Source organism: Bos indicus, chromosome X (genome assembly GCF_029378745.1).
Source record: "Bos indicus isolate NIAB-ARS_2022 breed Sahiwal x Tharparkar chromosome X, NIAB-ARS_B.indTharparkar_mat_pri_1.0, whole genome shotgun sequence".
Lineage (NCBI taxonomy): Eukaryota > Metazoa > Chordata > Mammalia > Artiodactyla > Bovidae > Bos > Bos indicus.
The window spans coordinates 101,811,966-101,824,545 of NC_091789.1; the positions used below are offsets into that span (position 1 = coordinate 101,811,966).

The 12,580-nt window shown below is 39.6% G+C and overlaps 1 protein-coding gene across 1 annotated transcript; it reads right to left on the bottom strand.

Moving 5' to 3' along the window:
* Positions 1–835: 835 nt before the first annotated feature.
* On the bottom strand, positions 836–1,609 carry SPIN3 (spindlin family member 3). The gene is given in 3 exon segments (XM_070785142.1): positions 836–900; positions 903–1,360; positions 1,362–1,609. Coding segments are annotated over 3 exon segments (771 nt in total).
* Between the last annotated feature and the right edge of the window lie 10,971 nt (positions 1,610–12,580).

Sequence of the window (12,580 nt, forward strand, 5' to 3'; positions counted from 1 at the left end):
ACCATGCTAAACCTAGCCTTTACCCTGTGACTGAGGACTCTAGCTAGAGCCTGACATAATGCTCCCTTGGGCTGGCAAAGCCCAATTGTGTTAAATTCTGTCTGCACAGCCTATGTCTGTAAAAACCCACTCCATGTCTGTCGGTACAAGCCAGAGCTATTGTAGACAACAAAAATCCTAATGCCATGATTTCTCCAGTTGCATTTGGTTCCTAAATGCTTACCCCTTAACAATTTTGTAAGATTTCTCAGCCTATGCACTAAAATACAAAATAACTGCCCTCTTGATTTTGAACCAAGTTGAACAATAAGTACAAGAATAAGACTTTCAGTACAGTTGGAATTTAAAATGCAACTTGGATGGAAGACCAACATGAGCCTCTCATTCCTTTCCCAAATTAGACATTTGAAGTCACCTAAGGGGTGGGTTGAAGTTGCCAACATACTTAGCCAGCCATATTGAATGTCTCAGGAAGCTTCACACTTCAGTGAAGATTGTCTAAATGCCCAAAAGAATGAGGCAAGAAGTCTTCAGTTACCTTTAGTCTATTAACACCACCCAAGGTAAAAATATGGGCCAATGAATGTCAGACTTTACCCTTCTAATTAGATAAGTCAATCATTCTAATGTGGGGAGGAACACATAAAAAGTTAGAGGTAAGGGCAGAAGGATTCTTCAAAACATGTCTGGGAGGGTGGAAGTTTTATTTTTTTGCCAGGAAAATATGTGAAAAAGAGGAGAAGATGGTTCTTACAAATTGTAAAGCAATCAAGACTTTTTGTGTGTTCAGATTCTACAATCTGTCTCACATATTTGGCAAATTTCAAAATGACCTCTAAGATGTTTTTACCAAATCATAGACATAGATATGGAAATCATCATCAAATTTGATGAAGTACAAGAGGGTTTTGCTTCCACCTGATGAATGACCATGCCAATTCTCTTGGAGCCATCCTCCTTGGCATATTCCACTTGTTTGCCTAATAGGCTGTCTATGACTTCTCCTGGCTCCCTCTCTGTGAGAGGAGAATCATTGGAATCTGGAAGGATGTGTAGGTCACCATCTTTATAATCATCTAAGAGCTGGTACATATATAATACAGGATCTTTCTCATAGGTAATGTAAAACCACGTATTCATGACAGGTGCCTGAGCTAAGACCATCCCCCTCCATTCATTTTTGGAACCTTCCTCTGTCTCAAAAATATGTTCCACTGCTTTGCCAATCATAATTTCCATTAAGTGTGTATCACTGATTCTAGATGATGCAACTCTATTAGGAAGGACTTCAAGTGATGACAGTCTTTCATCTCTGTGAAGTTCCAATCCATAAACACAGTCAAATCCATCATATTTTATGATACAGAGAGGGATTTACAGGTATCTGATCCAGAATGGTTCGCTTCCACTCTCTTTGAGGTTCATCTCCGTCTTTCCATCCATGCCGAATTCTGCAGCCCACGATATTCCTTGGAGGGTGGGAGATGGGTCTGCTCCTATGCTTCTTGTGTGCAGCTTTTCTCTTCATCATGATAACAGACACACTGGCATGCCCTGAGCCTGTCCTGGACCGCTGCCCAGAAGCCGTTTTTGCGAGCGGGGTCTTCATGCCTGCGCGGAGCAGAGTAACAAAGCAGCCCAATAAAGGAAATCAAGAAAAAATAAATTCAATGCATGACATGGTGAACTTTATCTCCTAAAGAGTGCACTCCATGCACACACGCCCAGACGCCCGTTTTCCTCTAACGCTAGGCAGAAAAGCTGGAAATCCCCTGCACCGTGCGTGCAAGCAGTAACCTTCCTCCCTAGCTAGTTCCAGCTACGCTAGTGCTATGGAGTTCTGGTTGTAGTCAGAGAAATAGAGGGCACCCCTTTATTCCTCCCGTCCTGCGTCCAACACTGTCCAGGCCAGAGGGCAGAGACTCCCCCAAGCAGGGGATAGCGGGCCTCGAGTGCCCAAATCGGACACCTCGCTGCTGCCTCCGCTGGGAGGCTGTGTCAAAGGAGGACCAGCAGACGGCGAGTTAGGTGCTTGCAAGAGCTGGGAGGGAGGATCTTTAGGCGAGGAGCGTATCAAGTGGGCTGCTGGATAGGCGGACAGGACGGCGGCAATGTCTCCGTAACTCTACTTGGGGGGCGCCTTCCGCTCCCTCTCGGTGGCAGCGGCGGCCCCTCTGCCACATCGGATTCCCACCAGTCACTGCAGCCGCCAGTCTCCTCCCTCTTTTCCGTAGAGCTCAGCTTCCTGCCAGGAGAGAGGCCTCTCCTTCCCGTCCAGCACCTCGCCCTCCCCTACCCGCAACTCTCCATCCACCACTGCCTTGGGCGTGGGAGTAGTTCTTTGGTTCCTTGCCCCGCCCCTTTCCAAAATCTGGACCGGCCTGCCCAGCAAATCCCCTCTCCAACCGCCTAGCGCCGCTTCTTCAGTTCTGGGCTCCCAGATTCCCAAACCCCATCCGTAACTCCATCTCTGTACTCCTGCCGCATCTGCTTTCCATCCTCCAGGAATTTGCCCTTTCCTTTCCCCCTGCCATTCTGGAGTTACTCTTTATTAAGGAAACCTGCCTTTTCCTGTCACTTAAGGGAGTTTGAGGTTGGAGGAGAGAAATGCACAAGTGCTCAGTCTGCCATCTTGATTCAGTATCTCGGTAATTTTTACTGACTGGTAGTCAATGAAGCAGATATATTTTCTGGATATATTTTCTTGATATATCCAGATATATTACTGGATTTATTGAGGATAATATTTTTTTCTTTTTCACCGATTACAGAGAAATTGTATGGAAAATGTGGGCATGGTATACAACCTAGCAAATCGACAGGAAGAAAGTAATCAACTATAAATCCATCTCGTATGCACCAAGGCTTATAGCAAAATATTAACACTTTCCATTGTCTTTATAAGATAAACTCTTACAAAGCTGGGATACTTTTGCATATGCTTTTTCATGGGGTGTCCTTTTCCATATAAAATGAGTATTTAATGAGTTTACTAGATATTGTCTGAAATGTTTTGTACTGGCTTCACTAAAATTAGCATAAGGACATTTTCACAGTTTAACCATTCTCTACAATTATGTAAAGTTTAAAAATAAAATAAAATTTAAAAAATTTAAAAAAGTACTTATAAAATTATACTTGCATGCTTATAAAATTATAAAATTTATACTTATAAAATTATACATGTATACCTGTGGTGGATTCATTTTGATATTTGGCAAAACTAATACAATTATGTAAAGTTTAAAAATAAAATAAAATTAGAAAAAAAATTATACTTGATTATTCTCTTTAACAGAATAATAAAGACACAAACTTACAATCAAAACAATTATTACAATTATAACAAGTAGTATTTCAACACTGTTACATCTTAAGCCTATGGAGAAAGACTTATTTAAGCAATGTTCAACCATTTTTGTTTTCATTACAGCAGTGGTAGTGGGTGTGAAGTAGTATTTCACTGTTGTTTAATTTGCATTTCGCTAAGGACTAATGTTCAAATGACTGCACAATTGCACTCATTTCACATACTAGCAAGGTCATACTCAAAATCCTCCAAGCTAGGCTTCAACAGTACATGAACCAAGAACTTACAGATGTACAAGCTGGATTTAGAAAATGTAGAGAAACCAGAGATCAAATTGCCAAAATTCATTGGATCATAGAAGAAGCAAAAGAATTCCAGAAAATATATATGCTTCACTGACTATGCTAAAGCCTTTGACTGTGTGGATCACAACAAACTGTGGAAAATTCTTCAAGAGATGAGAATACCAGACCATCTTACCTGCCTTCTGAGAAACCTGTATGCAGGTCAAGAAGCAACAGTTAGAACCAGACATAGAACAACAGACTCTGTTTCCAAATCAGAAGAGGAGTACATCAAGGCTATATATTGTCACCCTGCTTATTTAACTTATATGCAGAGTACATCATAAGAAGTGCCAAGCTGGATGAAGCATAAACTGGAATCAAGATTGCCAGGAGAATTATCCTTCAATTAAAAACTTAAGAAATATTGAGAAAAGCATAATATTCTCTAGGTCCATCCTAGTGGCTGCAAATGGTAGAATTTCATTATTTTTTCATGGTTGAGTAATATTCCATTGCACAAATTACAGAAGACCTAAATGGACATTTCTCTAAAGAAGATATACAGATAAAAAAGAGGCACATGAAAAGATGCTCAAAATCACTAATTATCCAACAAATGGAAATCAAACTGAAATAATATATTACCTCATGTCAATCAGAAGGGCCATTATGAAAAAGTTTACAAACAATAAATGCTGGAGAGGGTGTGGAGAAAATGGAACCCTCCTGCAGTATTGGTGGACTGTAAATTGGCACAGCCGTTATGGAGAACAGTATGGAGGTTTCTTAAAAAGCTAAAAATGGAGCTACTATTCTTTCACAAAACATATTTTCTTGAGTATAATTACATCTATTTTCATCAGAGATATTGCCATGTAATTTTTTTGGTGGTGTCTTTTCCTGGTTATATTATCAAGGGAACACTGGCCCATAGAATGAGTTTGGAAGCATTCCTTTCTCTTCAATTTTTAAAAACATATTAAGAAGGATAAGCATCATTAACAAACTGAAAGATAAAGACCATATGATCGTCTCAATAGAAACAGAGAAATTCAACACCCATTTATGATAAAAAAAACTATCCAGAAAATTGGCATAGAAGGAACCTACCTCAACATAATAAAGGCCATAGACAACAAACCCACAGAAAACATTCTTAACAGTGAAAAACTGAAAGCATTTCCTCTAAGATCAGGAACAAGACAAGTGTGCCACTCTTGCCACTATTATTTAGCATAGTTATGGAAGTCTTAGCTAAGGTAATCAGAGGAGAAAAAGTAATAAAAGGAATCCATACTGGAAAAGAAGAAGCAAATATCTCACTCTTTGCAAATTACATGATATTATACATTGTGTTGACTATACATTGCTGTTGTTCAGTTGCTCAGTCATGTCCAACTCTTTGTGACCCCCATGGACTGCAGCATGACAGGTTTCCCTGTCCTTCCCTATCCCTCGGAGATTGTCCAAACTCATGTCCATTGAGTCGATGAAGCCATCCAACCATCTCACCCTTTGTCACTCCCATCTCCTCCTGCCCTCAATCTTTCCCAGCATCAGGGTCTTTTCCAGTGAGTTGGCTCTTCATGTCAGGTGGCCAAATTATTGGAGCTTCAGCATCAGTCCTTCCAATGAATATTCAGGGTTGATTTCCTTTAGGATTGGCTGGCTTAATCTCCTTGCAGTCAAAGGAACTCTTGAGTCTTCTCCAACACCACAGTTCAAAAGCATCAATTCTTTGGTGCTCAGTGATGTCTCTACTTTTTATTATTTTGTCTAGGTTTGTCATAGCTTTTCTTCCCAGGAGCTAGCATTCTTTAATTTCATGGCTGTAGTCACTATCCACTGTGATTATGGAGCCCAAGAAAATAAAGTCTATCACTGTTTCCATTTTTTCCGCATCTATTTGCCATGAAGTTATGGTACTAGGTGCCATGATCTTAGTAATTTGAATGTTGAGTTTTAAGCCAGTTTTTTCTCTCTTCTCTTTCAGCTTCCTCAAGAGGCTCTTTAGTTCCTCTTCACTTTCTGCCGTTAGGGTGTTGTCATCTGCATATCTGAGGTTATCTCCCAGTAATGTTGATTCCTGCTTTTGAGTCATCCAGCCCGACATTTCACATGATATACTCTGCATATCAGCTAAATAAGCAGGGTGACAATATACAGCCTTGATATACTCCTTTCCTAATTTTGAACCAGTTTTTGTCCAGTTCTATTGTTGCTTCTTGACCTGCATACAGGATTCTCAGCAGGCAGGAAAGGTGGTCTGGTATTCCCATCCCTTTAAGAACTTTCCATAGTTTGTTGTGATCCACACAGTCAAAGGCTTTAGTGTAGGTTTTAGTATAGTCAATGAAGCAGATGTAGATGTTTTAGATGCCACCAGAAAATTACTAGGGCTAATCAATGAATACAATAATGTTTTAGGATACATAATTAATACATAAGAATCTCTTATTTCCCTATACTAACAATGAAAAATCAGAAAGAGAAATTAAAGAAACAATCCCCTTCAACATTAGAGTGAAAAGAAAAACATACAAAGGAATAAAGCTACCTAAAGAGACAGAAGACAAGTATGCAGAAACTATAAGACACTGATGAAAGAAATCAAAGATGACAAAGACAGACGGAGAGATATACGTTGTTCTTGGATTGGAAAAATCAATATTGTCAAATGACTATATTGCGAAAAGGAATCTACAAATTCAATGCAATCTCTAGCAAACTATTAATGGTATTTTTTACACAACTGGAACAAAACATTTTAAAATTTGTATGGAAACACAAAAGACACTGAAAAATCAAAGCAATCTTGAGATAGAAGAATTGAGCTGGAGGAATCAACTTTTCTGACTTCAGATTATACTACAAAGCTACAGTCATCAAGCAAGTATGGCACTGGCACAAAAATAGAAATACAGATCAGTGAAATATGATAGAAAGCCCAGAGATAAGCCCACACACCTATGAGTACCTTTGACAAAGAAGGCAAGAATGTACAATGGAGAAAAAGCAACCTCTTCAATAAGTGATGCTGGAAAAATGGGGCACCTACATGTAGAAGAATGAGAGTAGAATGCTTTTTAATATCACATACAAGAATAAACTCAAAATGTGATTAAAAAAACTTAAATGTTAAGGCCATGAACTATAAAATTCTTAGAGGATAAAATAGAGTACATTCTTTGACATAAATCACAGTGAGATCCTCATTGACCTGCCTCCTAGAGGAAGGGAAATAAAACCAAAAGAAATAGGACCTAATTAACCTTAAAATATTTGCACAGCCAAACAATAAACAAGATTAAAAGACAACTCTTGGAATGGAGAAAATAATTGCAAAGGAAATGACTGACAAAGGATTACTCTCTAAAATATATAAACAACTCATAGAATGTAATAGTAGAAAAACAAGCAACCCAATCAAAAATTGGGCAGTGAAAATTTGTTCAAGATGGCAGAGTAGAAGTCTTCATCTCCTGTGAGAGCACAGAAGTCACAACAAGCTGTCAAACAACCATGTAAAAGAGGACACTGGAAGCCACCAGAAAAAGATACCCCACATCCAAAGACAAAGAAGAAGCCTCAATGAGATGATAGGAGGGGTGCAATCACAATAAAAACATATCCTGTATTTGCCAGGTGGGCAAACCACAAACTGGAGTACAATAATATCAAATAAGTTCTCCCATTGTTATGAACATTCTGAGCCCCATGTCATGCTTACTAGCCTGGGATCTGGCAAGGGGGCTGGGAATCCAAAGGGAATCTGACTTTGAAGGCCAATGGGATTTGCTTACCAGACTTCCATAGGACTGGGGAAAACAGACTGCACTCTTGGAGGTCACAAACAAAATCTTGCACCCATCAAGACCCAGAGAAAAGGAACAATGACCCCACAGGAGACTGAACCAGATCTGTTAATGTTGGAGGGTCTCCTGCGGAGACATGGTTTGGCAGTGGCTCAAAGCAGGGACAGGGACAATGGTAGCAACAGTCTTGGGAGGTGTTCATTGGTGTAAGCTCTCTTGGAATTCACCATTAACTCTACTGTAGACCTCGTAGACCTCAGAGTTGGGTTGCCTCAGACCAATCAACTAACACAACCCCACTCACAAGCAGATATTTTAATTAAAATTTTAGTGAGCATGGCCCTGCCCACCAGAGCAAGGCCCAGTTTTTCCCACCACCAATCCCTCCCATCAGGAAGCTTATACAAGCCTCTTAGCCTCATCTACAAGAGGCCACATGGAAGAAAAAGAACCACAATCCCACAGTGGCTAGAATAAAAATCACATGAAAGAAATTTAATCAGAATGAAAATGCAGAGTGTTATCTCCCAGATAAAGGGACAAAATAAAACCCCAGAAAAGCAACTAAATGAAGCAGAGATAGGCAAACTTCCAGAAAAAGAATTCAGAGTAATGACTGTGAAGATGATCCAGGGCCTCAGAAAAAGAATGGATGGGATATAAGAAATGTTTATCAAAAACCTAGAAGAAGTAAAGAACAGAGACGAAAAATATACTATAAGGAATCAATAGCAGAATAACTGAGGAATAAAAACGGGTAAGTGACCTGGAAGACGTGTGTACGTGCTTAGTCACTCCAGTCGTGTCCAACTCTCTGCAACCCCATGGATCATGGCCCACCAGGCTCCTCTGTTCATGGGATTCTCCAGGGAAGAATACTGGAGTGGGTTGCCATTTCTTTCTCCAGTGAGAAAGTATGAAGTGAGTGAATTGAAGTCACTCAGTCGTGTCTGACTCTTTGCGACCCCATGCACTGTAGCCTACCAGGCTCCTCCATCCATGGGATTTTCCAGGGAAGAATACTGGAGTGGGTTGCCATTTCCTTCTCCAGACCTGGAAGACAGAATGATGGAAATCATTGCTGCAGAAGATAGTATAGAAAGAGAATGAAAAAAAAAAAAAAAAAAAGAATACAGCCTAAGAGAACTCTGTGACATTAAATGCACCAACATTCCCATTATAGGGGTCCCAAAAGCAGAAGAGAGAGACAGAGAAAAGACCTGAGAAAATATTTGAAGAGAGAATAGCTGAAGACTTCTCTAATATGGGATAGGAAGGGCTTTTAGGGTAGCTCAGCTGGTAAAGAATTCTCCTGCAATGCAGGAGATGCCAGATCATTTCCTGGGTCAGGAAGTTCCCCTGGAGAATGGATAGGCTACCCACTCTAGTATTCTTGGGCTTCCCTGGTGGCTCATATGGTAAAGAATCAGCCTGAAATGCAGGAGACCTGTGTTCGATACCTGGGTTGGGATGATCCCATGGAGGAGAGCATGGGAACCCACTCCAGTATTCTTGCCTAAAGAATTCCCATGGACAGAGGAACCTGGCAGGCTACAGTCCATGGGGTCGCAAAGAGTCACACACAACTGAGCAACTAAGCACAGCACAATATGGGAAAGGAAATAGTCAATCAAGTCCAGGAAGCTCAGAGAGTCCTAGGCAGGATAAACACAAGGAGGAACACAATGTGACACATAGAAATCAAACTGAAGAAAATTAGACATAGATAAAATACTAAAAGCAACAAGGGAAAATGACAAACAGCATACACGAAAATTCTCATCAGATTATCAGCTGATTTCTCAACAGAGACTCTACAAGCCAAAAGGGAATGTCATGTTATATTTAAAGTGATGAAAGGGAAGAACCTACAATCAAGAATAGTGTATCCAGCAGGACTCTCATTCAGATTTGATGGAGGAATCAAAAGCTTTCCAGAAATGCAGAAGTTAAGAGAATTCAGCACCATCAAACCAGTTTTACAACAAATGATAAAGAAATTCTCTTGACAGGAAACACAAGAGAAGGAAAAGATCTACACAAAATAAATCCAAAACAATTAAGAAAATGGTAATAGGATCATACATATCAATAATTACCTTAAATGTAAGTGGATTAAATGCACCAACTAAAAGACATAGGCTGGGCAGATACAAAAACAAGACCAGTATATATACTGTTTACAAGAGAACCACCTCAGACCTAGGGATACTTACAGACTGTCCATTGACAGACTAATGGATAAGGAAGTTGTGGTACATATACACAATGGAATATTACTCTGTAAAAAGGAATGCATTTGAGTCAGTTCTAGTTAGGTGGATGAACCTAGAACCTATTATACAGTGTGATTTAAGTCAGAAAGAGAAAGACAAATACAGTATATTAACATATATAATATGGAATTTAGAAATGGTGGTACCAACGATCCTAAGTATAGGGCAGCAAAGGAGAGACAGATGTAAGGAACAAACTTTTGGACTCAGTGGGAGGAGAGGGTGATATGACTTGAGAGAACAGCATTGAAACATATATGCTACCATATGTAAAACAGATAACCAGTGAGAGTTTCATGTATGATACAGGGCACCCTAAGCCAGTGCTCTGTGATAACCTGGAGGGATAGGTTGCAGAGGAAGGTGGGAGGGGAGGTTCAGGATGGAGGGGACACATGTATACCTATGACTGATTCATACTGATGTATAACAAAAACCATCACAATATTGTAAAGTAACTATCTTCCAATTAAAATAAATAAGTGAATTAAAAAAAAATGACATAGACTTGCTGGCAGATGAATATATGTGCATGTATTCACTTCCACTTACCATATCACTCTATTTAATGCCCCAAATTGTATGTAACTATCCTATGCTGTTAGTTTAATCATGTTTCCTTTATGGCATGCAATTGTAATTATCTTTTATTTTCGACTGGCTATTGATAGTGAAAACTAATTTTTTTTTTTTTTTTTACTTTTGTAATTAAGTAACTGTTATTCACATAACACCAGTGAATCATGATTGTATGTGCTCAGTCAGTCTTTGTGGTCTCATGGATTGTAACCCGTCAGGTTCCTCTGTCCACACAATTTTCCAGGTAAGAACGCTTGAGTGGGGTGCCATTTCCTACTCCAGGGGATCTTCTCTACCCAGGGGTTGAACCCACAACTCTTTTGTCTCCTGAATTGGAAGGTGGATTCTTTACCACTAGCACCACCTGGAAAGCCTTTGGTCAACAGTAAATAATAGAATTGTATATCACTAAAATTATCATTTAATAGTGAGATAGTCAAATCCTGGGCAGATTGATAAGAAGTCCAGGTGTCCCCAAGGAAAGAGGGGTCTGGAATTCCCAAGCAGGAAGAAAAGACAAATTTTTTTGTCCATTTACAGTTCTTAAGATTATATAACAATAATGTATCCTGCTTGAGGATAGTCTCTGGAAAAAACCTTCTTGCTAATCCTGTTATCTTAAGGTGTAAATTATGGGAGTAGGTCTAGTGAGGTCTTTCAACCTCCAGACATTCTTTTGATTCACTGTAAAAACTAATTAGAGAGTATATAACTCCATGGCTAACACTAGCAAGGGGGTACTCTTTCTGCCCCCTTCTGATGCCTATGTCAGAAGCTTTCTCTATCTCCTTTATACTTTAATAAAATTTGTTACACAAAAGCTCTGAGCAATCAAGCCTTGTCTCTGGCCACGGATTGAATTCTTCTCCTCCAGAGGCCAAGAATCCTGGCATCTCTGTGTGGTTCAGCAACAACCTTTCAATAGAAACACTTGTAATCATTTTTTAAAATCCAGACACATGTCAGAATTATCATGGAAATTTTTGAGAAGTACAAATTACCGGGTATTGTGTGTTTTATCCAAAGTTTCTGATGTGTTTCTAATGGACTTCCATGTTTAAAAACAACTGAAATATATGATGACCTTTTATCTTTAACTACTTTGTTCTACTCTTTCTATTACATATTTAGTGTTCCCATTTCATTTGTTTTATGTTTTCCAATTTTTCTGTCTCTTTTTTTCCTCAAGCCATTATCAAAGCATAGTATAAAAGTTTTTGTATACATATGTGGAGAAGCTCTATAAAGTCAGCAAAATCAAGACTGGGAGCTGACTGTGGCTCAGATCATGAACTCCTTATTGCCAAATTCAGACTGAAATTGAAGAAAGTAAGGAAAACCACTAGACCATTCAGGTATGACCTAAATCAAATCCCTTGGGATTATACCGTAGTAGTGACAAGTAGATTCAAGGGATTAGATTTGATAGACAGAGTGCCTGAAGAACTATGGATGGAGGTTCATAACATTGTACAGGAGGTGGTGATCGAAACCATCCCCAATAAAAATGCAAAAAGGCAAAATGATCATCTGAGGAGGCCTTACAAATAGCTGAGAAAAGAAGAGAAGTGAAGGGAAAGGAGAAAAATAAAGATATACCCATTTGAATGCAGAGTTCCAAAAAATAGTAAGGAGAGATGAGAAAGCCTTCCTCAGAGATCAATGCAAAGAAATAAAGAAAGAAAATAGAATGGTAAAACTAGAACTTTCTTCAAGAAAATTAGAGATATCAAGGGAACATTTTATGCAAAGATGGGCAGAATAAAGGACAGAAATGATACGGACCTAACAGAAGCAGAAGACATTAAGAAGAGGTGACAAGAAGACATTGAAGGACTATACAAAAAGATCTTAATGACCCAGATAATCACGATGGTATCATGGATGTGAGAGTTGGACTGTGAAGAAGGCTGAACACCGAAGAATTGATGCTTTTGAACTGTGGTGTTGGAGAAGACTCTTGAGAGTCCCTTGGACTGCAAGGAGATCCAACCAGTCCATTCTGAAGGAGATCAGCCCTGGGATTTCTTTGGAAGGAATGATGATAAAGCTGAAACTCCAGTACTTTGGCCACTTCATGTAAAGAGTTGACTCATTGGCAAAGACTCTGATGCTGGGAGGGATTGGGGGCAAGAGGAGAAGCGGACGACAGAGGATGAGATGGCTGGATGGCATCACTGACTTGATGGACGTGAGTCTGAGTGAACTCCGGGAGTTGGTGATGGACAGGGAGGCTTGGCGTGCTGCAATTCATTGGGTCACAAAGAGTTGGACACGACTGAGCAACTGATCTGATCTGATCTGATGATCACT